The sequence below is a fragment of the Rana temporaria genome, chromosome 3 (genome assembly GCF_905171775.1).
Source record: "Rana temporaria chromosome 3, aRanTem1.1, whole genome shotgun sequence".
NCBI lineage: Eukaryota > Metazoa > Chordata > Amphibia > Anura > Ranidae > Rana > Rana temporaria.
In genome coordinates this window covers 14998426-15025531 of record NC_053491.1, presented here as the reverse complement: position 1 = coordinate 15025531, position 27106 = coordinate 14998426, and the positions used below count along the sequence as shown (strand labels likewise).

General features: G+C 49.9%; 1 protein-coding gene across 3 annotated transcripts in view; it reads right to left on the bottom strand.

Moving 5' to 3' along the window:
• Positions 1-25780, bottom strand: part of PARP16 (poly(ADP-ribose) polymerase family member 16) — a 33224-nt gene extending 7444 nt beyond the window's left edge. The window contains exons 1-5 of one of the 3 annotated variants that reach the window (XM_040342286.1): positions 25690-25780; positions 13380-13568; positions 10707-10844; positions 4139-4345; positions 592-763 (exon numbers count right to left, since the gene is read on the bottom strand). In XM_040342286.1, coding sequence (XP_040198220.1) covers positions 592-763; positions 4139-4345; positions 10707-10844; positions 13380-13532 — 670 coding nt within the window. In that variant the 5' untranslated portion in view covers positions 13533-13568; positions 25690-25780. The remainder of the gene's footprint in view (positions 1-591; positions 764-4138; positions 4346-10706; positions 10845-13379; positions 13569-25689) is intronic. The other 2 variants (XM_040342285.1, XM_040342287.1) reach the window with 2 other exon arrangements.
• Between the last annotated feature and the right edge of the window lie 1326 nt (positions 25781-27106).

Sequence of the window (27106 nt, the reverse complement as noted above, 5' to 3'; positions counted from 1 at the left end):
TGATTTGAGCGCTGGGGAACATGACAGCTTTCCTTACAATAGCTGTGTGTTTCCCCGCCATGCAGCGCCATATACAGCCCCCCCTCCCCCTTGTCCGGGGGAACTTTGATAGACAGATCGTTGTCCCAGGATTGGACGGTGATCTGTCTATCAAAGTGCCCAGACAAGGGGGAGGGGATGTATATAGCGCCGCACGGCGGGGAAACACACGGCTATTGTAAAGAAAGCCGTCATGTTCCCCAGCGCTCAAATCAGCCAGGCAGCGGAGGCTCTACCCTCTCATCCCCTACGATCGCTGAGACAAAGGCAATACAACCCGGGCCGACGGCGATGCTCGCACCCCCCCCTCCGCTCCCAGGCAGCCCACACTCGCCCCCTCTCAAAATCCCCTCGCAAAATGCGAGCAGGCGAGTGGATTTTTTGAGGGCTGTTTTAAAATGCTCAGTTCATCATACAGCTCTGCAAGACACGTTCAATAAAAGGACAAAAAAACATGAATTTGTTTTTACAGATGCAGATGTAAAATTGCGGTAGAAACCTTAGAAAGCTCCTATAAAGGTATACATACGGCACCCAACTGAGCTTCCTCACCTTTTTTCTTGATCTGACACTTGACATCCGGATGATCGATCATCTCACACACGGCAACGCAGCTCAGCACAGAGCCTAGGAAACTATGAGTCCACCCGTGTCCATGGGGGCTATACAGGAGAGCCAGACTCAGGTCACTGGTCAGGTAGGTCCCTTCTCCAAACAGAGATGTCTGCAAGAAATGGAGAATCACAGAATTTGCGATAACGACACACTCCGGGTAAACACAAGCATTAAAGCGGAGGTTCACCCATAGAGAACACATTTTCCCCTTAGCTTCATGCTCGTTTTCTCTAGGGGAATCGGCTAGTTGTTTTAAAATATGAGCAGTACTTACCCGTTTACGAGATGCATCCTCTCCGCCGCTTCCGGGTATGGGCTGCGGGACTGGGCGTTCCTTCTTGATTGACAGTCTTCCGAGAGGCTTCCGACGGTCGCATCCATCGCGTCACGATTTTCCGAAAGAAGCCGAACGTCGGTGCGCAGGCGCAGTATAGAGATGCACCGACGTTCGGCTTCTTTCGGCTACGAGTGACGCGATGGATGCGACCGTCGGAAGCCTCTCGGAAGACTGTCAATCAAGAAGGAACGCCCGCTCCCGAAGACCCATAACCGGAAGTGACGGAGAAGATGCATCTCGAAAACGGTAAGTACAGCTCATATTTTAAAACAAATAGCCGATTCCCCTAGACCGAATGAGCAGGAATCTAAGGGGAAAACAAAAAAAATTTAATAAATGGGTGAACTCCCGCTTTAAAGTACAACTATAGACAATTGTTTTTTAATTATTTTGGATAGAGCAAGGGAGGGTTATAACCCCTGTCACAGTTTATTTTTTGCCATCTATGTCCCATTGGGGAGATTTCCCTTCACGTCCTGTCCCATAACCAAACAGGAAGTTAGAGGAAATCCCTGCAGGGATTCAGGGACACCAGATCTAGTGTCCTCATTGGAAGATTTCTCCTCTATTACTTTTCTGGGGACAACCCAAAATTTGTGATTTTCTTTTACTTTCAGCAATAAAAATAATACTAAACAACAGGAGAAATAGAGGGTGAATCTCTAGCTGCGAACTTCCCAGTTGCTGACTGTGGCCCTGACTCCTACCTCCCATTCAATATGATTTACTACTGGTACAACACTGTAATGGGCAGCCCCACCAACCAACAGGTAGTAGGGCAGGAGGGGGCAGGGCCCCGTCCAGAGCCAGTCTATATAGTTGCACTGCAGAGGCACTGTAAAAGATAAAATGTGACAATTAGCTACCGTATTTATCGGCGTATAACGCGCACTTTTTTCCCCTTAAAATCAGGGGAAAATCGTGGGTGCGCGTTATACGCCGATCCGCGCTGTCTGAGCTCCGCTGCCGACATATACCGAGTGCAGTACACTCGGGTACACACAGCTAAGCTCGGCTCCGCTCGCAGTCACGCCCTTTCCTGCCTCCTAGCCTTTATGCGAGAGGAGCCGAGCGTGGCAGAGCCTAGCCGAGTGTACTGCGCTCGGTATATGTCGGCGGCGGCGCTCAGCGCGGGAGAAGCGGGGAGGACACCACCAAGGCCGCAGACCGACGCCGGACCGGACAAGGCCGCCGATGGACGCCGGGCAAGACCCCGACGAGAGGCATTCAAACTGTAAGTACCGTATTTATCGGGGTATTGCGCGCTCCGGCGTATAGCGCGCACCCCTAATGTTGACCCTAAAATCCTGTAAAAAATGTTTTTTATTAAATTTTACTACTTACGGCGTCCTCGTCCGGTGCGGCGTCCGTCTGCGGCCTCGGTGGTGTTCTCCCGCGCTGTCTCTGTGTCGAATCTCCGCTTCCACGCTCAGTTTGAAGCCTCCGCCGACATATACCGAGCGCAGTACACTCGGATATATTCAGCCACGCTCGGCTTCTCACGCATAAACGTCACAGAGCGTGACTACGAGCGAACGCCGAGTCTGGCCGAATGTACCCGAGTGTACTGCGCTCGGTATATGTCGCGCAGGCATTCAAACTAAGCGCGGGAAAAAAAGTGCGCGGTATACGCCGATAAATACGGTATTTCATTTTTTTCCCCTAAAATTCCCTTCTAGGTTTGGGGTACTCGCTATACGCCGGTGTGTGCTTTATCCCAATAAATACGGTACCTAAATGTCTCAGTCAGCCGCCTACCGGCTTACATCCCTCCACTGAGAATTCAAAGAAGCTGGGCAGAAAATTGTTGGCCGGTGGAGCCAGTGAATGAACAGTCAGAACTACTGGGGCTGTGTGATAGGTCTGCCGGGGGCCATGTATGTTTACTAGAAGCCAGCAGATACATCAGCTGCAGCATTGACTGATCATTTACAACTATGAATAAACAACCAGGGCTGTGTGATAGATCTGTCCTTGCCCCATATGTTTACGAGGAGCCGGTAGCTTTATCACTCAGTCTCGCCAGTGCTGAGTGATCATTCATAACAGTCAGCTTAGAAAGGAGGCTGGGGCTCAACTATCCCCCCCATAGGAATGCCAATAAATTGGGCTTTAGCCTTGGGTGGAGCTACAGCACACCAAAAAATTCAAAACATTTTTTGCTGGTGGAAACAGTTGTTTAAAATACAATAGGCACAGCAGGAGATCAACCCATCTGAACCTTCTAGGCCCAGATTCACAAAGCACTTACGCCGACGTATAACACGTTACGCCGACGTAAGTGCAAATGTGCGCCAGCATATGTGTGCGGCAAACCCACAAACCAACATGCGCCTAAAAACAGGCTACACCCCGCCGACGTAGCTTGCACACGCCGTCGTAGGGTGGGCACACATATGGGCTGGGCGCATGGTGCTGCTCCCGTTGATTAGCCTTTCAAACATGCAAATGAGGGAAATACGCCGATTCACGAACGTGCTTGTGCCCGGCGCATGCTACGCAAGATGCGCGTAAGTTGTACGTCCGGCGTAAAGTTATTCCCCATAAATGAGATGCAACCCGGCAACAGACATGCACAGGCCTGCACCAGGGAACACAAGCCGGCGTATTGTGCGTTGGACGTGTGTCTGGTTAGGCGTACGTTATGTTCACGGTGTACGCGGTGATCCTGCGTAGCTTAGGCAGTTGTGCCGGCGTGGTTGTGAACAGGCGCAGGGGGGTGCTGTGCATGCATCCATGTCACGGCGCATGCGCAGTTCGCGATACGTACCCGTCTGGCGCTCGGCCCATCATTTGCATGGGGTCACGCCTCATTTGCATGGGTTCACGCCCACTTCCACCTACGCCGGCGCGCGCCTTCTAAACCCACGCCACGCTGGCGCAGCGTTGGGAGCACTGGCTTGCTGAATGCAATGCTTGCCTCTCCGCGCTGCGTTGGCGTGGCGTACGGTGTTTGCTCTACGGCGGCGTAATGTGCGCCTTGCTCTCTGTGAATCTGGGCCTTAGTGTTTTTTCATTTAACCTGCAGGCTGAACGAAAAAATAAAAATCTACCAGTACATAGCCAACCAGTGCTGCTTTAGTGCTGGAGTTACTGCATACTTATACACACATATTTTAGTGACCTGGAACCATTACCATGCCTCACCTTGTTGAGGTGACAGTGCAAGCCATTGTGCAGTATGGAGTGGAAATTCTCCAGCCGGCTGCCATGCAAAGCATAAATGACGTCTCTCTCTCCACGCGTCTCCTGGAACTTGGCGTTCAGCTTCTCGCAGTATTCTATTTCAAACAGGAAGTCAGGAGTGGGCAGAGCAAGAGTGGGAGAACCTGGCAAGGCTTGGACCTCCTCAAACTAAAAACAGCAAGGGAAGGGCAGCCTTAATATAAGGCTGGGGTGAGTTTTCAATATGGTTAGTACAGACATGACGCCCCCCCCCCCCGCCCCCACCGCTGGATATACATAGAGGTTATGACTTACTACAGTCAGAAATAAGCACACACTGCAAAGCCAAAGCATAATAAAGCTCTATGTACTGTCATTAACAGATTTGCATGTCCAGGATCTATTCCAGTTACAACAATAGCAGCTTTTGTTACCTACTGTATGTACATTGTACTGGCTGACCTTCATTATAGCCTGTGTACACCACCTTGTTCTCTCCATCACTCCTCTCCTGATGTTTGCTGTAGAACAGGGAGGTGGAGGAGCAAGTATGACATATAAAAGAGATTTCTTACATTAATCTTATAATTACATGAGAGGTAGTCCAGACCAGTGTTTTCCAACCCTCTGTCAGTGGCAGCACCCCTTTTATATAGACCAGTGTTTTCCAACCCTTTGTCAGTGGCAGCACCCCTTTTATATAGACCAGTGTTTTCCAACCCTTTGTCAGTGGCAGCACCCCTTTTATATAGACCAGTGTTTTCCAACCCTTTGTCAGTGGCAGCACCCCTTTTATATAGACCAGTGTTTTCCAACCCTTTGTCAGTGGCAGCACCCCTTTTATATAGACCAGTGTTTTCCAACCCTTTGTCAGTGGCAGCACCCCTTTTATATAGACCAGTGTTTTCCAACCCTTTGTCAGTGGCAGCACCCCTTTTATATAGACCAGCGTTTTCCAACCCTTTGTCAGTGGCAGCACCCCTTTTATATAGACCAGCGTTTTCCAACCCTTTGTCAGTGGCAGCACCCCTTTTATATAGACCAGCGTTTTCCAACCCTTTGTCAGTGGCAGCACCCCTTTTATATAGACCAGTGTTTTCCAACCCTTTGTCAGTGGCAGCACCCCTTTTATATAGACCAATGTTTTCCAACCCTTTGTCAGTGGCAGCACCCCTTTTATATAGACCAGCGTTTTCCAACCCTTTGTCAGTGGCAGCACCCCTTTTATATAGACCAGTGTTTTCCAACCCTTTGTCAGTGGCAGCACCCCTTTTATATAGACCAATGTTTTCCAACCTTTTGTCAGTGGCAGCACCCCTTTTATATAGACCAGTGTTTTCCAACCTTTTGTCAGTGGCAGCACCCCTTTTATATAGACCAGTGTTTTCCAACCCTTTGTCAGTGGCAGCACCCCTTTTATATAGACGAGTGTTTTCCAACCCTTTGTCAGGGGCAGCACCCCTTTTATATAGACCAGTGTTTTCCAACCCTTTGTCAGTGGCAGCACCCCTTTTATATAGACCAGCGTTTTCCAACCCTTTGTCAGTGGCAGCACCCCTTTTATATAGACCAGTGTTTTCCAACCCTTTGTCAGTGGCAGCACCCCTTTTATATAGACCAATGTTTTCCAACCCTTTGTCAGTGGCAGCACCCCTTTTATATAGACCAGCGTTTTCCAACCCTTTGTCAGTGGCAGCACCCCTTTTATATAGACCAGTGTTTTCCAACCCTTTGTCAGTGGCAGCACCCCTTTTATATAGACCAATGTTTTCCAACCTTTTGTCAGTGGCAGCACCCCTTTTATATAGACCAGTGTTTTCCAACCTTTTGTCAGTGGCAGCACCCCTTTTATATAGACCAGTGTTTTCCAACCCTTTGTCAGTGGCAGCACCCCTTTTATATAGACGAGTGTTTTCCAACCCTTTGTCAGGGGCAGCACCCCTTTTATATAGACCAGTGTTTTCCAACCCTTTGTCAGTGGCAGCACCCCTTTTATATAGACGAGTGTTTTCCAACCCTTTGTCAGTGGCAGCACCCCTTTTATATAGACGAGTGTTTTCCAACCCTTTGTCAGTGGCAGCACTCCTTTTTTAAGTATGCAAAATCTTGAGGCACTCCCCCCGTCTAAAATGTAAAAAAACATAAATCGTACTTACTAATGGTAAACCTGAACCTGGGACAATGCACACAACCACCCTGATGGAATTAACTTCAGGGGAATCCCCCTTCAGATCAGAGGTCCTCAATCCCATCAGAGGTCCTCAATCCCATCACATCAGAGGTCCTCAATCCCATCACATCAGAGGGCCTCCCATCACATCAGAGGGTCTCCCATCACATTATAGGTCCTCCCATCCCATTATAGGTCCTCCCATCACATCAGAGGTCCTCCCATCACATCAGAGGTCCTCCCATCACATCAGAGGTCCTCCCATCACATCAGAGGTCCTCTCATCACATCAGAGGTCCTCTCATCACATCAGAGGTCCTCTCATCACATCAGAGGTCCTCTCATCACATCAGAGGTCCTCTCATCACATCAGAGGTCCTCTCATCACATCAGAGGTCCTCCCATCACATCAGAGGTCCTCCCATCACATCAGAGGTCCCCCCATCACATTAATGTTTTCCTTCACATCAGTGGTTACCCCATCACATCAAAGATGCCCCCATAATATCAATGTCTCCCTTAACATCAGAGGTCCCCCACAGCACATCAGACAGTCCTCCCCTCACATCCAAGGTCCTCACCTTCACATCAGATAGTCCTCACCTTCACATCAGACAGTCCTCCCCTTCACATCAATGTTTTCCTTCACATCAGAGGTCCCCCCCATGAAATCAGAGGTCCTCCCTTAACATAAATGTCAACCCTAACATCAGACAGTCCTCCCTTTACATCAGAGCCCCCCTCCCATCACATGAGAGTTCCCCCCATCACATCAGAGGTCCCCCATCACATCAGAGGTCCCCCCATCACATCAGAGGTCCCCCCCATCACATCAGAGGTCCCCCCATCACATCAGAGGTCCCCTGAGCCTGGGACAATGCACACAACAATCTTAATGGAATTCACAGAAGTCCCCCTTCAGATCAGAGGCCCCCCCCCCCCCATCACATCATTTTCCTTCACATTAGAGGTCCTCCCATCACATCAATGTTTTCCTTAACATCAGAGGTTACCCCATCACATCAGAGATCCCCCCATAATATTAATGTCTCCCTTAACATCAGACAGTCACCCCTTAACATCAGAGGCCCCCCCCATCACATCAATGTCTCCCTTCACATCAAAGGTTCCCCCATATCTGAGCCCTCCCTCCTCCATCGCATCAGAGGTCCTAACTTCTGGGGTGCCCATCACAACAAAGTCCCCCTTGTACATCAAAGGCCTCCCATTACCATACAGTACTCTTAGCATCGAGTCAGAAGCCTCCCTCCCATCACATCAGAGTCCCCTCTATACACGACAGCCTCCCATCCCATTAGAGTACACCCATGGCAAAGTTTCCCTATCACATCTGAGTCCCCCATACATCCATCTGTGATCCAGAGCAAACAAAGTCTCGTGCTCGTGGCACCCCGGGGGGGCTGGGGGGGATCCCAAGTGACACCTTGGTTGAGAAACACTGGTCTAGGCTATCCACAGACACAAGTTTGTATGAAAGATTACACCGCAAATGGTAACAATTCTATTAACCCAAAAGAGCATTCATTCACAAATACGTGTTATGCCGCATTCACACATCTACTCCTGTAATGAACTTTTTGAAGTTCAGGAGAAGTTTTTGATGCGGTCCAGTGCTTTCCCCCCCCCCTTCCTTTTTCTTAACCTTCAGCCTGGGTTCACACTGCTGCTATCTCAAAGATCGCATGTGATTCGCACCCGCACCGCATGTGCCGATCACATGTTATCTCTGAGCAATACGAGTTCAGCCATACAGTTGTAAGCAGGGCCGCCAACAGGAATTATGGGGCCCCTTACACAGCTTCAGGCATGGGCCCCCTGGAGAAGAGAACCGGGGGGGGGGGTGCTGCCGCCTGAAATTGAGAAGTGGGGAGGCTGCCACGAATTGAGAAGCAGGGGGGGAGGGGGAGGGGTTGGCCTTTACAAAAAAATAAGAAATAAAGAAAAATATATATAAAAAAGGGGGGTAGCCATCTGGGGCCCTGGGGACCTCTGGCTGGGCCCTTTAATAAAAAGAAAAAATATATATATTTAAATGTATTTATTTTTAAAAAGGGGGGTCGTCATTTGGGGCCCTGGGCCCTTTAATAATAATATATATATATAATGTGCACACAATTTTTTTTTTTTTAGAAAAAAAAAAAAAGGGGGGGGGGTTGACATCTGGAACCTCTGGGCCCTTTAATAAAAAAAAAAAAACTCTGGGCCCTTTAATAAAAAAAATAAATAAATAAATAAATAAATAAATATAAAAAAAATAAAAATAAACATTTATAAAAAAAAAGGGGGGGGTTGCCATCCAGGGCCCTGGGGACCTCTGGGCCCTTTAAAAAAAAAAGGGGGGTTGCCATCTGGGCCCTTTAATAATAATAATAATATATATATAAAAAATAAAAGAAATAAAATATATAAAAAAAAAAGATATTTTTTTTATAAAAAAAGGGGGGGTTGTCATCCAGGGCCCTGTGGATCTCCTGACCCCTAAAAAAAAAAAAGTTGGCCCTTTAATAAAAAATAAAATAAAAATATATTAAAATAATATTTTTTTTTCATAAAAAAATAAAATAAAAAAAAGGGGGGTTGCCATCCGGGCCCCTTACAGGTGTACTGCCTGTACCCCTCTGATGGCGGTCCTGGTTGTATGGCTGAACTCGCATTTGATTCTCACAGAAAATAGCGCAGGGACTTGTATTTTCCCCGCACTTTAAATCGGAACGCATGGATGTTCTCACCTATGCGATCCGATTCCTGTGCGAGTTCGCACTGCGATCTGTGAATTAAACTGGGGGTGTTAACACCGACTGCATGTGGTGTTAACTTTGTTAATGACACCTGCAGCGGCTCGCAGAAGGCAGCGTGAACTATATGCGGGAGAGGAGCGACGCGGGAACCGGCACTGGAATCGCGCTGGTTGATGCATCGCATCAGTGTGAACCCAGGGTAAATAAGGACAAGTGTGTTCCACTGAGTTTCTGGTGAATTTAGGAGCATTCCAGTGCGTTTTGGGTGCGTTTTACAGCGTTCAAGTACAGTCCAGTGCAGGAAAAATGCAGCATGTTCTACTTTTTTTGGAACAGGAACTTACTGGAACTGACCGCACTGGTGTGAACTATGCCATTGAAAACACTATAACCTACTCTCCATGCGTTTTTTGATGCAGTAAAAAAAACGCACTGGACTGCATGTGGTGTGAACTGGCCCTTAATCCTTAGAAATTACTTGAAAATATCAGTCTGCCCCCCCCCCCCCCCCCCAAGAATGTTAAGTGTAATCGGCAGTTGGCCATTTAACCACTTAACGACCGCCGCATGTATATGTACGTCCACAGAATGACACGTACAGGCAGATGGGCGTACTTGTACGTCCATGCCTTTCCGGGGGTCGGGGGTCGGGGATCGGGACCCCCCCCCCTGGTACATGCGGCGGTCAGTTCTTCCGTGGGAGCGATCCGGAATGAGGGCGCGGCTATTCGTTTCTAGCCGCCCTCTCGCGATCGCTCCCCGGAGCTGAAGAACGGGGAGAGCCATATGTAAACATAGCTTCCCCGTGCTTCACTGTGGCGGCTGCATCGATCGAGTGATCCCTTTTATAGGGAGACTCGATCGATGACGTCACACCTACAGCCACACCCCCCCTACAGTTGTAAACACACACTAGGTGAACCCTAACTCCTTCAGCGCCCCCTGTGGTTAACTCCCAAACTGCAACTGTCATTTTCACAATAAACAATGCAATTTAAATGCATTTTTTGCTGTGAAAATGACAATGGTCCCAAAAATGTGTCAAAATTGTCCGAAGTGTCCGCCATAATGTCGCAGTCACAAAAAAAAAAAAAAAAAAAAAAAACGCTGATCGCCGCCATTAGTAGTAAAAAAAAAAAAATATTAATAAAAATGCAAAAAACTATTGCCTATATTGTAAATGCTATAAATGTTGCGCAAACCAATCGATAAACGCTTATTGCGATTTTTTTTTACCAAAAATAGGTAGAAGAATACGTATCGGCCTAAACTGAGGGGAAAAAAAAAATTATATATGTTTTTGGGGTATATTTATTATAGCAAAAAGTAAAAAATATTGATTTTTTTTTTAAAACTGTCGCTCTATTTTTGTTTATAGCGCAAAAAATAAAAACCGCAGAGGTGATCAAATACCACCAAAAGAAAGCTCTATTTGTGGGAAAAAAAGGACGCCAATTTTGTTTGGGAGCCACGTCGCACGACCGCGCAATTGTCTGTTAAAGCGACGCAGTGCCGAATCGCCAAAACCTGGCCTGGGCCTTTAGCTGCATTTTGGTCCGGGGCTTAAGTGGTTAATAGTATCAATTCTAGGGACCTGACATTTTCTGATCGATCATCTCACCTTCTCCTTTTTAAGGCCTTTTATGGTGAAGAGTTTCTCTGACAATACCCAGCTCAGCAGATCCAGGACTTTCCGATCTACCTTTGTCTTGTTCCTGAGGAATTCTTGCAGGCTGGGCAGGGTGTCCGTGTCACCGATCTAAGAAGACATCAACATTAATTAGATGCTGGAAAATACACGAGTACAACACGAGGCGTGCACAAGAAAAAAAAAATCAAATGTTCGAACGGTCAAACATTCCCATAGACACACTCCTAAACCTTGTGGACGGCCTTCCTAGAAGAGTTGAAGCTGTTATAGCTGCAAAGGGCGGGGCCAACTCAAAATTTAACCATACGGACTAAGACTGGGATGCCATTAAAGCAGGGGGTCGACAAAATCCAGGCGCCAGGTCGCAATTGCGACAAGAAATTGTGACCTGGCGCCCGCGGCGGCCGGTAATTGAGGCTGCAGCTTTGCGGCCTACAAGGCCGCGGCCTCAATTGCCGGCCGCGGCGGGGGCGCACGGAGGCACAGGATCCTGTGTCTCTGTGCGCCCCCACCTCCTGCGACGGCCGGTAAATGAGGCCGCGGCTTTGCGGCCTTGTGAAGTCCCAAGCTCTTCCTTCTGTGAGCTGGCGCCATCTGGTGGTGGCCGTTGGCATTACAAGTTAAACAGCTTTCTAATGTGTAATCTTTCACTATTTTCACTGCCATCTCCTTCCCTCTATTTAGAACCCCTAAACATTGATAGCTGGATTCAAAAAGACGCGCCTAACGTTAGGCAGCTGTAGCGTATCTCATATACGATACGCCGCCGCAAGTTAGAGAGGCAAGTGCTGTATTCACAAAGCACTTGCGTCCTAAGTTACGGTGGCGTAGCGTAAATGTGCCGGCGTAAGCGCACCTAATTCAAATTGTGAAGAGGTGGGCTTGTTTTATGCTAATGAATCGTGACCCCACGTAAATGACATTTTTAGCGAACAGCGCATGCGCCGTCCGTGGACGTATCCCAGTGCGCATGCTCCAAATTACGCTGCAAAGACTCATTGGTTTCAACGTGAACGTAAATTACGCCCAGCCCCATTCACGGACGACTTACGCAAACGACGTAAAAATTTGACGCGGGACCGACGTCCATACTTAACATTGGCTGGGCCAGCTTTTTGGTGGACTAACTTTACGCCTGAAAACGCCTTACATAAACGGCGTATCTTTACTGTGACGGGCAAGCATACATTCGTGAATAGGCGTATCTCGCTGATTTACGCATTCTAGGCGTAAATCAGCGTTCACTCCCCTAGCGGCCGGCCTAAATAGACAGCTAAGATACGACAGCGCCCGCAGTCATATCTTAGCTAGATTTAAGTGTATCTCAATTTGAGAATACACTTAAATTTACGACGGCGCAGATTCAGAGTTATGACGGCGTATCTACTGATACGCCGGCGTAAACCTCTCTGAATCTGGCTATATATATATATATATTTTTTATTCTAACACCCTAGAGAATAAAATGGTGATCGTTGCACTACTTTCTTTCACGCCGTATTTCCGCAGCGGTCTTACAAGCGCACAATTTTTTTATTGCGAAAGATAATGTTACGCCGAGTAAATTGATACCCAACATGTCACGCTTCCGCTCGTGGAATGGCGACAAATTTTTACCCTTTAAAATCTCCATAGGCGACGTTTAAAAAAAATCTACGGGTTGCATGTTTTGAGTTACAGAGGGAGGTCTAGAGCTAGAATTATTGCTCTCGCTCTAACGATCGCGGCGATACCTCACGTGTGGTTTGAATACCGTTTAAATATGTGGGCGCTACTCACGTATGCGTTCACTTCTGCGTGCGAGCTCGTCGGGACGGGGCGCGTTTTCTGGCTCCTAACTTTTTTAGCTGGCTCCTAGATTCCAAGCAAATTTGTCAAACTCTGCATTAAAGTTCATGTGCGTGTAAAGACATGCGTCCCAATACTTTTGGTAATAGTGTGTACAGGCATACCCCACTTTTAAGTACACAACGGGACCAGAGCATTGATGTAAAACGAAAATGTACTTAAAGTGAAGCAATGCCTTTTTTCACTTCTAGGCTGTAGTGGGGGTGCCAGGGGCTTTAGTGGGGGCATCAGGGGTACACTCACATGTAAATAAGCTCATCTGATGCAAGGGGGGCCGCTCCAATCCATCCCCCGGACATCGCGGTGTGCACAAAGGACAGTGCTATTGAGAGGCTGGATGGCATTCTGTGGCTGACAGGGAAGCCTGAGGGGATGTGATGTCACCGGAGGTGGGGAGGCAGCCAGGATACAGAAAGAGCACACTGGAACTGGGCAGGCTAAGTGCTCAGAACTTCAGTTCCGTCTAATGCGGGTGCACGGCGTGGGAATATTTGTACTTGTGAGACACTTTACGTACACTCGCCGGCATGTCCGTACTCGCGAGTGTACGTAAAGTGAGTGTCCGTAAAGCGGGGTATGCCTGTATATGTATTGTGGTCTTGAAGTGGCTTTTAATATCATCACATTTATAAATTTTTTATTTTTTTTTACTTTTTCCCCAATTTTCAGGGAGCAGTGAGGCATATTGACAAATGTTTTTTGGGAAAAGATCTGGAACGAATCAGAAATAAACATCTGCGATAAAGCGGAGATCCCGGGAAATAATAGGAACTCATTTCAGTTGTGATTTCCTACCAATGCATCGAAATCCTTTTGCTGGTCGCTGGCATAGAAGGGAGGGAACGGCCGCAGGACCGAGTCTCTTTTATAGCTCCTCAGGGCAGACATGAAGAGGCTACATTTCAAATCCGCTGCCAGCGGGTCCCGGGTAATAACGTGCTCCACCATCACTTTATCCCAACCACATGTGTCTCTGGAGTCACTCTGCAAAAAGAGAAATACAAATGATGAATGAGAAGGGGCTTCACACCAACAGTGATCGGTAAAGAGGCAAGGACAGGAGAGCTTGAAAAGGTCTACCATTATATGAGTTTTCCCTATTCTGTCCCCTATGGGATATAGTACATTTAGTACTTTGTACCACATCATCCAAGTCTAGTTATGAGGTCTGAACTGCCCCCTTCCCGCCGCAATTGATCCAGCAACAGCTGGGAAGGAGACAGATGGACAAGAGCTAGGAAGGAGACGGACAGACGGACAAGAGCTAGGAAGGAGACGGACAAGAGCTAGGAAGGAGACGGACAGACGGACAAGAGCTAGGAAGGAGACGGACAAGAGCTAGGAAGGAGACGGACAGACGGACAAGAGCTAGGAAGGAGACGGACAAGAGCTAGGAAGGAGACGGACAGACGGACAAGAGCTAGGAAGGAGACGGACAAGAGCTAGGAAGGAGACGGACAGACGGACAAGAGCTAGGAAGGAGACGGACAAGAGCTAGGAAGGAGACGGACAGACGGACAAGAGCTAGGAAGGAGACGGACAAGAGCTAGGAAGGAGACGGACAGACGGACAAGAGCTAGGAAGGAGACGGACAAGAGCTAGGAAGGAGATGGACAGACGGACAAGAGCTAGGAAGGAGACGGACAAGAGCTAGGAAGGAGACGGACAGACGGACAAGAGCTAGGAAGGAGACGGACAGACGGACAAGAGCTAGGAAGGAGACGGACAGACGGACAAGAGCTAGGAAGGAGACGGACAGACGGACAAGAGCTAGGAAGGAGACGGACAAGAGCTAGGAAGGAAACGGACAAGAGCTAGGAAGGAAACGGACAAGAGCTAGGAAGGAGACGGACAGACGGACAAGAGCTAGGAAGGAGACGGACAAGAGCTAGGAAGGAGACGGACAAGAGCTAGGAAGGAGATGGACAGACGGACAAGAGCTGGGAAGGAGACGGACAAGAGCTAGGAAGGGGACGGACAGACGGACAAGAGCTAGGAAGGAGACGGACGGACGGACAAGAGCTAGGAAGGAGACGGACGGACGGACAAGAGCTAGGAAGGAGACGGACGGACGGACAAGAGCTAGGAAGGAGACAGACGGACGGACAAGAGCTAGGAAGGAGACAGACGGACGGACAAGAGCTAGGAAGGAGACAGACGGACGGACAAGAGCTAGGAAGGAGACAGACGGACGGACAAGAGCTAGGAAGGAGACAGACGGACGGACAAGAGCTAGGAAGGAGACAGACGGACGGACAAGAGCTAGGAAGGAGACAGACGGACGGACAAGAGCTAGGAAGGAGACAGACGGACGGACAAGAGCTAGGAAGGAGACAGACGGACGGACAAGAGCTAGGAAGGAGACGGACAAGAGCTAGGAAGGAGACGGACAAGAGCTAGGAAGGAGACGGACAGACGGACAAGAGCTAGGAAGGAGACGGACGGACGGACAAGAGCTAGGAAGGAGACAGACGGACGGACAAGAGCTAGGAAGGAGACAGACGGACGGACAAGAGCTAGGAAGTAGACAGACGGACGGACAAGAGCTAGGAAGGAGACAGACGGACGGACAAGAGCTAGGAAGTAGACAGACGGACGGACAAGAGCTAGGAAGGAGACAGACGGACGGCCAAGAGCTAGGAAGGAGACAGACGGACGGACAAGAGCTAGGAAGGAGACAGACGGACGGACAAGAGCTAGGAAGGAGACAGACGGACGGACAAGAGCTAGGAAGGAGACAGACGGACGGACAAGAGCTAGGAAGGAGACAGACGGACGGACAAGAGCTAGGAAGGAGACAGACGGACGGACAAGAGCTAGGAAGGAGACAGACGGACGGACAAGAGCTAGGAAGGAGACAGACGGACGGACAAGAGCTAGGAAGGAGACAGACGGACGGACAAGAGCTAGGAAGGAGACGGACAAGAGCTAGGAAGGAGACGGACAAGAGCTAGGAAGGAGACGGACAAGAGCTAGGAAGGAGACGGACAAGAGCTAGGAAGGAGACGGACAAGAGCTAGGAAGGAGACGGACAAGAGCTAGGAAGGAGACGGACAAGAGCTAGGAAGGAGACGGACAGACGGACAAGAGCTAGGAAGGAGACAGACGGACGGACAAGAGCTAGGAAGGAGACAGACGGACGGACAAGAGCTAGGAAGGAGACGGACAAGAGCTAGGAAGGAGACGGACAAGAGCTAGGAAGGAGACGGACAAGAGCTAGGAAGGAGACGGACAAGAGCTAGGAAGGAGACGGACAGACGGACAAGAGCTAGGAAGGAGACGGACAGACGGACAAGAGCTAGGAAGGAGACGGACGGAAGGACAAGAGCTAGGAAGGAGACAGACGGACGGACAAGAGCTAGGAAGGAGACAGACGGACGGACAAGAGCTAGGAAGTAGACAGACGGACGGACAAGAGCTAGGAAGGAGACAGACGGACGGACAAGAGCTAGGAAGTAGACAGACGGACGGACAAGAGCTAGGAAGGAGACAGACGGACGGCCAAGAGCTAGGAAGGAGACAGACGGACGGCCAAGAGCTAGGAAGGAGACGGACGGCCAAGAGCTAGGAAGGAGACGGACGGCCAAGAGCTAGGAAGGAGACGGACGGCCAAGAGCTAGGAAGGAGACGGACGGCCAAGAGCTAGGAAGGAGACGGACGGCCAAGAGCTAGGAAGGAGACGGACGGCCAAGAGCTAGGAAGGAGACGGACAGACAAGAGCTAGGAAGGAGACGGACGGACAAGAGCTAGGAAGGAGACGGACAGACGGACAAGAGCTAGGAAGGAGACGGACAAGAGCTAGGAAGGAGACGGACAAGAGCTAGGAAGGAGACGGACAAGAGCTAGGAAGGAGACGGACAAGAGCTAGGAAGGAGACGGACAAGAGCTAGGAAGGAGACGGACAAGAGCTAGGAAGGAGACGGACAAGAGCTAGGAAGGAGACGGACAAGAGCTAGGAAGGAGACGGACAAGAGCTAGGAAGGAGACGGACAGACGGACAAGAGCTAGGAAGGAGACGGACGGACAAGAGCTAGGAAGGAGACAGACGGACGGACAAGAGCTAGGAAGGAGACAGACGGACGGACAAGAGCTAGGAAGGAGACAGACGGACGGACAAGAGCTAGGAAGGAGACGGACAAGAGCTAGGAAGGAGACGGACAAGAGCTAGGAAGGAGACGGACAAGAGCTAGGAAGGAGACGGACAAGAGCTAGGAAGGAGACGGACAAGAGCTAGGAAGGAGACGGACAAGAGCTAGGAAGGAGACGGACAAGAGCTAGGAAGGAGACGGACAGACGGACAAGAGCTAGGAAGGAGACGGACGGACGGACAAGAGCTAGGAAGGAGACAGACGGACGGACAAGAGCTAGGAAGGAGACAGACGGACGGACAAGAGCTAGGAAGGAGACAGACGGACGGACAAGAGCTAGGAAGGAGACAGACGGACGGACAAGAGCTAGGAAGGAGACGGACGGACAAGAGCTAGGAAGGAGACGGACGGACAAGAGCTAGGAAGGAGACGGACGGCCAAGAGCTAGGAAGGAGACGGACAGACAAGAGCTAGGAAGGAGACGGACGGACAAGAGCTAGGAAGGAGACGGACGGACAAGAGCTAGGAAGGAGACGGACGGACAAGAGCTAGGAAGGAGACGGACATACGGACAAGAGCTAGGAAGGAGACGGACAAGAGCTAGGAAGGAGACGGACAAGAGCTAGGAAGGAGACGGACAGACGGACAAGAGCTAGGAAGGAGACGGACAGACGGACAAGAGCTAGGAAGGAGACGGACAGACGGACAAGAGCTAGGAAGGAGACGGACGGACGGACAAGAGCTAGGAAGGAGACAGACGGACGGACAAGAGCTAGGAAGGAGACAGACGGACGGACAAGAGCTAGGAAGGAGACGGACGGACAAGAGCTAGGAAGGAGACGGACGGACAAGAGCTAGGAAGGAGACGGACGGACAAGAGCTAGGAAGGAGACGGACGGACAAGAGCTAGGAAGGAGACGGACAGACGGACAAGAGCTAGGAAGGAGTCGGACAGACGGACAACAGCTAGGAAGGAGACGGACAGACGGACAAGAGCTAGGAAGGAGACAGACGGACGGACAAGAGCTAGGAAGGAGACAGACGGACGGACAAGAGCTAGGAAGGAGATGGACGGACAAGAGCTAGGAAGGAGACGGACGGACAAGAGCTAGGAAGGAGACGGACGGACAAGAGCTAGGAAGGAGACGGACAGACGGACAAGAGCTAGGAAGGAGTCGGACAGACGGACAACAGCTAGGAAGGAGACGGACGGACGGACAAGAGCTAGGAAGGAGACAGACGGACGGACAAGAGCTAGGAAGGAGACAGACGGACGGACAAGAGCTAGGAAGGAGATGGACGGACAAGAGCTAGGAAGGAGACGGACGGACAAGAGCTAGGAAGGAGACGGACGGACAAGAGCTAGGAAGGAGACGGACGGACAAGAGCTAGGAAGGAGACGGACGGCCAAGAGCTAGGAAGGAGATGGACGGACAAGAGCTAGGAAGGAGACGAACAACAGCTAGGAAGGAGGCGGACAACAGCTAGGAAGGAGGCGGACAACAGCTAGGAAGGAGGCGGACAACAGCTAGGAAGGAGGCGGACAACAGCTAGGAAGGAGGCGGACATTTGATAACAGCAGATTGTCTCGGCTCTTCAAGCCACGGCAAGAGGAATGCACAGGGAGGGAAGACACGCAGGCTCTGCATTCCTCTTGCCGCTGCTTGTGTCAGGAAAGTGCTCAGAGCCGAGACAAGCTGCCGTTATCAAATGTCCGTCTCCTTCCCAGCTGTTGTCTGATCAGCCGTGACAGGAGGGGGTGCAGTTCGGACCTCATACCTAGGTTTAAGTAGCACCTGGCAACATGGGACAAAGGGACTACATGAACTTTGTTCCTATAGGGGCCTGAACAGTAACAAAAAATAGATCACGATAGACCTTATATAACGTGTCCGGATTTTCACATTGTAAGAACTGTAACCGTGATGTAAACTTTCATATAAAAGATGAAATGTAGTACATCTTAAAAAATGTTGACCAAATTTAGTGTCTTAAATGTGCTACAGTCTAATGGACAGGTGATGGTAAACTTTGTCACTCTACTACAAACCTTCTCCTAGCTCAAGGCTCGACAAATCCTGGACGCCAGGTCGCCATGGCGACTAGAAATGGTGTCCTGGCGACTTGACTTCTTTTTTTTTTTTGAGCTGGCGCCATCTGGTGGTGAGCTGTTGGTATTACAAGTTATTACCACCAGATGTGTGAGCTGGCACCATCTGGTGGTGGCCGTTGGTATTACAAGTTAAGCATTACAAGTTAAACAGCAATTCTAATGTAATTTTTCACTATTTTTCACTGCCATCTTCTTCCCTCTAATTAGAACCCCCAAACATTATATATATTTTTTATCCTAACACCCTAGAGCAGGGGTGTCCAAACTTTTTTCAAAGAGGGCCAGATTTGATTAAGTGAACATGCGTGACGGCCGACCATTTTGCCTGACATTCTTTGAACCATTAAAATTCTGTCTAAGTGTGTTCGTCTGAGCACTAATACACCGCCCAACAAGAATTCTCTTGCCTTTGTGGCTGTGTGTGGTGAAGAGATGAGCTTGGGCGTGTTATTTGGATATACCGTATTTATCGGCGTATAACACTCACAGGCTTACCATTGCCATGAATGCAGCCTTACCATTGCAACCAATGCAGCCTTACTATTGCAACCTCACCATTGTAACCAATGCAGCCTCACATGCGCCATAAATGCAGCCTGAACGATGCCCATCTGCAGCCTCGGAGGGCAGAGGGAGGGGGCGGGACGAGTGCCGACAGATTACAAACAGGAGAATGTCTTGTTTACCCTGTGGCCTCTATAATACAAAGTCCTGCCTCTTATGATAGACAGAACAGTCGTCCAATGGCATCCCAGGAGACGGGACTTCCAATAGAGACACTGCTGAGTAAACAGGAGATTCTCTTCATGTAATCTGACGGCGCTCGTCCTGCCCCCTCCCTGTCCCCTCCAAGGCACTGCCAATAAATACAGTATATAACTTTTGTGGCCCTGGGGGCCACAAACAATATATATATATATATATATCCAAATCCCCAGGGGGGCCATATTAAATCAACAGACGGGCCGCATTTGGCCCCCGGGCCTGACTTTGGACATGCCTGCCCTAGAGAATAAAATGGCGATCGTTGCAATACTTTCTGTCACGCCGTATTTGCGCAGCGGTCTTACAAGCGCACTTTTTTGGGAAAAAAATTACACTTTTTTTAATTAAAAAATAAGACAACAGTAAAGTTATCCCCATTTTTTTTTATATTATGAAAGATAATGTTACGCCGAGTAAATTGATACCCAACATGTCACGCTTCAAAATTGCGTCTGCTCGTGGAATGCCGACAAACTTTTACCCTTTAAAATCTTCATAGGCGACGTTTAAAAAAATCTACAGGTTGCATGTTTTGAGTTACAGAGGAGGTCTAGGGCTGGAATTATTGCTCTCGCTCTAACGATCGCGGCGATACCTCACATGTGTGGTTTGAACACCGTTTACATATGCGGGCGCTACTCACGTATGTGTTCGCTTCTGCGCGCAAGCTCGTCGGGACGGGGCGCGTTTTCCGTCTCCTAACCTTTTTAGCTGGCTCCTAGATTCCAAGCAAATTTGTCAAACCCCTGGCCTAGATCACGTGTCAAAACACAAGGCCTGCCAGGCCATCTCATGTGGCCCTCGCACCTCTCCTTCAGCTGCAGCACCCCCGTCGTCGTCACCCCTGCCTTGTCTCGGCAATTGGCAGCAGAGAGGACAGAACTCCTCCACCAGATCCTGTGCAACTATGGAGAAGCTTGCCCCCCACTTTTCTCAGCAGCAAAGGAGGAGGACAGAACTCTCTTTTGCTTTTCTGTGCGACTGTGGAGAGGCTGACCCCCCCCCCCCCCCCACCGTGACCCATCTCAGCAGTTGGTAGCAAAGAGGAGGACAGAACTCCTCCACCAGATCCTGTGCTTCTCTGTGCAGAAGCTCGCTCCCCCTCCCTGTCTCAGCAGTCAGCAGCAGAGAGGATGACAGAACTCCTCCTACAGATTCTGCACTTTTCATTGCAGCCATGGAGAGGCTCGCCCCCCCCCCCCCCCACCTGTGTCAGCAGCAGTAAGGAGGACAGAACTCCTCCTAAAGATCCTCAGCTGCAGAACCCCCCCTGGGGTCTCAGCATTCAGCAGACTCCAGCCCTCCTCTGGTCCACCTCCAGACCCTGCACTTTCTGCTTCCCAGCTACTTCCCGGCAGCAGCACAAGTTTGGGGGGGGGGGGGTGCACTATGATGTAAGGTAGGGTGATCATTGTCTGTGTTAAATGGTTTGTCTCAACCCTCTAACTCAGGGGAGAGGCAACCTGGGGCCCTTCAGCAGAACTACAAGTCCCATCATCCCTCTGGGAGTAAGGGCCCTTTCACACTGGGGCATTTTTCAAGCGCTTTAGCGTTAAAAAAAAGCGCCTGTAAAACGCCTGAAAGAAGCTGCATCTGCAATCCCAATGTGAAAGCTCGAGTGCTTTCACACTAAAGCGCCTGAAAAACACCCCAGTGTGAAAGTGGTCTTAGCGTTAAAAAAAGCGCCTGAAAGAAGCTGCATCTGCAATCCCAATGTGAAAGCCCGAGTGCTTTCACACTGAGGCGCTGAGCTGGCAGGGCGTCAAAAAAAGTCCTGCATGCAGCTTCTTTGCAGCGCTTTAGGAGCGGTTAATACACCACTCCTAAAGCCCCCTTCCCATTGAGGAAGCTTTTTTTAACGCCAAAGCGCCTGAAAAGCGCCTCAGTGTGAAAGGGGTCTTAGCAGCGCTTTACCAGCGTTTTTCGGGCGCTGGCAGTGTGAAAGGCCTCTGAAAGCACTTGGGCTTTCACATTGGGATTGCAGATGAGGCTTCTTTCAGGCGCTTTACAGGCTTTTTTTAAACGCCAAAGCGCCTAAAAAACGCCCGAAAAACGCCCCAGTGTGAAAGGGGTCTAAATGTAACTGCCAGCCTTGCAATGCCTCATGGGAAATGTAGTTCCAGCTGGAGGGCCCCCAGGATGCCTCCCCCCCCTTCTCTAACTGCAACCTCTGCAAAAAATAAAAACCGCAGAGGTGATCAAATATGACACGCCTTGTTTACATCTGTCCTTCCCCTGAACAATCCTCAGGACCCGCTGATTGGCTCACGCTACCTCCAATCACAGTGGGAGTAGGTCGCCAGCGGCGCGCACACACGCCCCAGACCCGGGAGACCCTGGCGCAGAGCGGCCGCCCTGCTGCAGTATATCCACGGCGGTTGCTAAGCGCTTAAAGTAACGCAGTGCCGTATTGCAAAAAATGGCCTGGTCGTAAATGGGGGGTAAATCTTCCGGAGGGCAAGAGATTAAATAGCACTTTTAGTACCCATTAAATGCCCCACAGATCAATAGATCCCCCCTGATCTCCTACAGATCAATAGACCCCCCCCTGATCTCCCACAGATCAATAGATCCCCCCTGATCTTCTACAGATCAATAGATCCCCCTGATCTCCCACAGATCAATAGATCCCCCCTGATCTCCTACAGATCAATAGATCCCCCCTGATCTCCTACAGATCAATAGATCCCCCCTGATCTCCTACAGATCAATAGATCCCCCCTGATCTCCCACAGATCAATAGATCCCCCCTGATCTCCCACAGATCAATAGACCCCCTGATCTCCTACAGATCAATAGATCCCCCCTGATCTCCTACAGATCAATAGACCCCCCCCTGATCTCCTACAGATCAATAGATCCCCCCTGATCTCCTACAGATCAATAGATCACCCCTGATCTCCTACAGATCAATAGACACCCTCCTGATCTCCTACAGATCAATAGATCCCCCTGATCACCCACAGATCAATAGATCACCCCTGATCTCCTACAGATCAATAGATCACCCCTGATCTCCCACAGATCAATAGATCACCCCTGATCTCCCACAGATCAATAGACCCCCCCCCCTGATCTCCTACAGATCAATAGACCCCCCTGATCTCCTACAGATCAATAGATCCCCCCCTGATCTCCTACAGATCAATAGATCCCCCCCTGATCTCCTACAGATCAATAGATCCCCCCTGATCTCCTACAGATCAATAGATCACCCCTGATCTCCTACAGATCAATAGACACCCTCCTGATCTCCTACAGATCAATAGATCCCCCTGATCACCCACAGATCAATAGATCACCCCTGATCTCCTACAGATCAATAGATCACCCCTGATCTCCCACAGATCAATAGATCACCCCTGATCTCCCACAGATCAATAGACCCCCCCCCCCCTGATCTCCTACAGATCAATAGACCCCCCTGATCTCCTACAGATCAATAGATCCCCCCCTGATCTCCCACAGATCAATAGATCCCCCTGATCTCCTACAGATCAATAGATCCCCCTGATCTCCTACAGATCAATAGATCCCCCCTGATCTCCCACAGATCAATAGATCCCCCTGATCTCCTACAGATCAATAGATCCCCCTGATCTCCTACAGATCAATAGATCCCCCCTGATCTCCCACAGATCAATAGACCCCCCCTGATCTCCTACAGATCAATAGATCCCCCCTGATCTCCTACAGATCAATAGACCCCCCCTGATCTCCTACAGATCAATAGATCACCCCTGATCTCCTACAGATCAATAGATCCCCCTGATCTCCTACAGATCAATAGATCCCCCCTGATCTCCTACAGATCCCCCCCTGATCTCCTACAGATCAATAGACCCCCCTGATCTCCTACAGATCAATAGCTCCCCCCTGATCTCCTACAGATCAATAGCTCCCCCCTGATCTCCTACAGATCAATAGATCCCCCTGATCTCCTACAGATCAATAGATCCCCCCTGATCTCCTACAGATCAATAGATCCCCCTGATCTCCTACAGATCAATAGATACCCCCTGATCTCCTACAGATCAATAGATCCCCTGATCTCCTACAGATCAATAGCTCCCCCTGATCTCCTACAGATCAATAGATCCCCCTGATCTCCTACAGATCAATAGATCCCTCCCTAAACTCCTACAGATCAATAGATCCCCCCTGATATCCTACAGATCAATAGATCCCCCCTGATCTCCTACAGATCAATAGATCCCTCCCTAAACTCCTACAGATCAATAGATCCCCCCTGATATCCTACAGATCAATAGATCCCCCCTGATCTCCTACAGATCAATAGATCCCTCCCTAAACTCCTACAGATCAATAGATCCCCCTGATCTCCAACAGATCCCCCTGATATCCTACAGATCAATAGATCCCCCCTGATATCCTACAGATCAATAGATCCCCCCTGATCTCCTACAGATCAATAGATCCCTCCCTAAACTCCTACAGATCAATAGATCCCCCCTGATCTCCTACAGATCAATAGATCCCTCCCTAAACTCCTACAGATCAATAGATCCCCCTGATCTCCAACAGATCCCCCTGATATCCTACAGATCAATAGACCCCCCTGATCTCCCACAGATCAATAAATCCCCCCTGATCTCCTACAGATCAATAGATCCCCCCTGATCTCCTACAGATCAATAGATCCCTCCCTAAACTCCTACAGATCAATAGATCCCCCCCGATCTCCTACAGATCAATAGCTCCCCCCTGATCTCCTACAGATCAATAGATCCCCCTGATCTCCTACAGATCAATAGATCCCCCCTGATCTCCTACAGATCAATAGATCCCCCCGATCTCCTACAGATCAATAGATCCCCCCCGATCTCCTACAGATCAATAGATCCCCCCCGATCTCCTACAGATCAATAGATCCCCCCCGATCTCCTACAGATCAATAGCTCCCCCCTGATCTCCTACAGATCAATAGATCCCCCTGATCTCCTACAGATCAATAGATCCCCCCTGATCTCCTACAGATCAATAGATCCCCCCTGATCTCCTACAGATCAATAGATCCCCCCTGATCTCCTACAGATCAATAGATCCCTCCCTAAACTCCTACAGATCAATAGATCCCCCTGATCTCCTACAGATCAATAGATGCCCCCTGATATCCTACAGATCAATAGATCCCCCCTGATCTCCTACAGATCAATAGATCCCTCCCTAAACTCCTACAGATCAATAGATCCCCCCCTGATCTCCCACAGATCAATAGATCACCCATATCCCCTACCGATCCCCCTGATCTCCTACAGATCAATAGACCCCCCTGATCTCCTACAGATCAATAGATCCCCCTGATCTCCTACAGATCAATAGATCCCTCCCTAAACTCCTACAGATCAATAGATCCCCCCTGATATCCTACAGATCAATAGATCCCCCTGATCTCCTACAGATCCCTCCCTGATCTCCTACAGATCCCTCCCTGATTTCCTACAGATCCCTCCCTGATTTCCTACAGATCAATAGATCCCCTGATCTCCAACAGATCAATAAATCCCCCCTGATCTCCCACAGATCAATAGATCATCCTGATCTCCCACAGATCAAAAGATCACCCCTGATCTCCTACAGATCAATAGATCCCCCTGATCTCCAACAGATCCCCTGACCTCCTACAGATCAATAGATCCCCCTTATTTCCTACAGATCAATGGATCCCCCCTGATCTCCCACAGATCAAGCGATCCCCCCGATCTTCCACAGATCAATCGATCCCCCCGATCAATCGATCCCCCCTAATCTCCCACAATTCAATAGATCCCCCCCCCCTAATCTCCCACAGATCAATAGATCCCCCATATCTCCTACAGATCAATAGATCCCCCCTGATCTCCTACAGATCACAACCGTCCCATACACATTGGGGGAGATTTACTAAAAACTGGAGAATGCAGAATCTGGTGCAGTTCTGCATGGCAGCCAATCAGCTTCTACCTTCAGTTTGTTCAGTAAAGCTTTGACAATAAAACCTGGAAGCTGATTGGTTTCTCTGCAGAGCTGCACCAGATTTTGCACTCTCCAGTTTTATCCTTAGTAATTCTCCCCCCCTATGATCTCCCATACAATATACAGAGACCCCTCACACAACACAGACAGATTCCCTTCTCACCTCTCCTTCCTCTACTCACTCTGATCTCTCTCATTTCCCTCACAGGTGACGTGTCCTCTCTGTGTCCGGCTGTCCTGGACACTGCCTGACACTCTTTACCATTTGAATACAGGCTGGTCCTGGCTGCAGGCAGCTCCGGACAGACCCAGCGAGGGCCCCCCTCAGCGGAGGATTCTGGGAGTTGTAGTTGTGAGGCGAACCGCTCACATGCAGAGCTGTGGGGTAAAGTGAAAGTAAAGCGTTGCCCTGGTGACAGAGCCCCTCCTTCCCCCTCCTGAGGGACCTGAGTCTGATCAATGACTAGAACCCCCTCATAGGACTCTCAGTGTAGTCACCGTGTATTATAAACCATTTCATTGTAATAAAACATTCTTTTCACTTTGTTGTATGTGAGGGACTCTTCCTATACAGTCCTCCCTCCATGGTGTCTGCACCTCATTCTCCAAACTGTCTGACCCCCCCTACTGACAGCGGGGGACCATTATGTCTGCACCTCATTCTCTGAACTGACCCCCCCTAGAGACAGCGGAGGAGCATGTCTGCACCTCATTCTCTGAACTGACCCCCCTAGTGACGGCTGAGGACCACGTCTGCACCTCATTCTCCAAACTGACCCCCCCTAGAGACAGCGGAGGAGCATGTCTGCACCTCATTCTCCAAACTGACCCCCCCTAGTGACAGCGGAGGACCATGTCTGCACCTCATTCTCCAAACTGACCCCCCCTAGTGACAGCGGAGGACCATGTCTGCACCTCATTCTCCAAACTGACCCCCCCTAGTGACAGCGGAGGACCATGTCTGCACCTCATTCTCCAAACTGACCCCCCTAGTGACAGCGGAGGACCATGTCTGCACCTCATTCTCCAAACTGACCCCCCTAGTGACAGCAGAGGATCATGTCTGCACCTCATTCTCCAAACTGACCCCCCTAGTGACAGCGGAGGACCATGTCTGCACCTCATTCTCCAAACTGACCCCCCTAGTGACAGCGGAGGACCATGTCTGCACCTCATTCTCCAAACTGACCCCCCCTAGTGACAGCGGAGGACCATGTCTGCACCTCATTCTCCAAACTGACCCCCCCTAGTGACAGCGGAGGACCATGTCTGCACCTCATTCTCCAAACTGACCCCCCTAGTGACAGCGGAGGACCATGTCTGCACCTCATTCTCCAAACTGACCCCCCCTACTGACAGCAGAGGATCATGTCTGCACCTCATTCTCTGAACTGACCCCCCTAGTGACGGCGGAGGACCATGTCTGCACCTCATTCTCCAAACTGACCCCCCCTAGTGACGGCTGAGGACCACGTCTGCACCTCATTCTCCAAACTGACCCCCCCTAGTGACAGCGGAGGACCATGTCTGCACCTCATTCTCCAAACTGACCCCCCCTAGTGACAGCGGAGGACCATGTC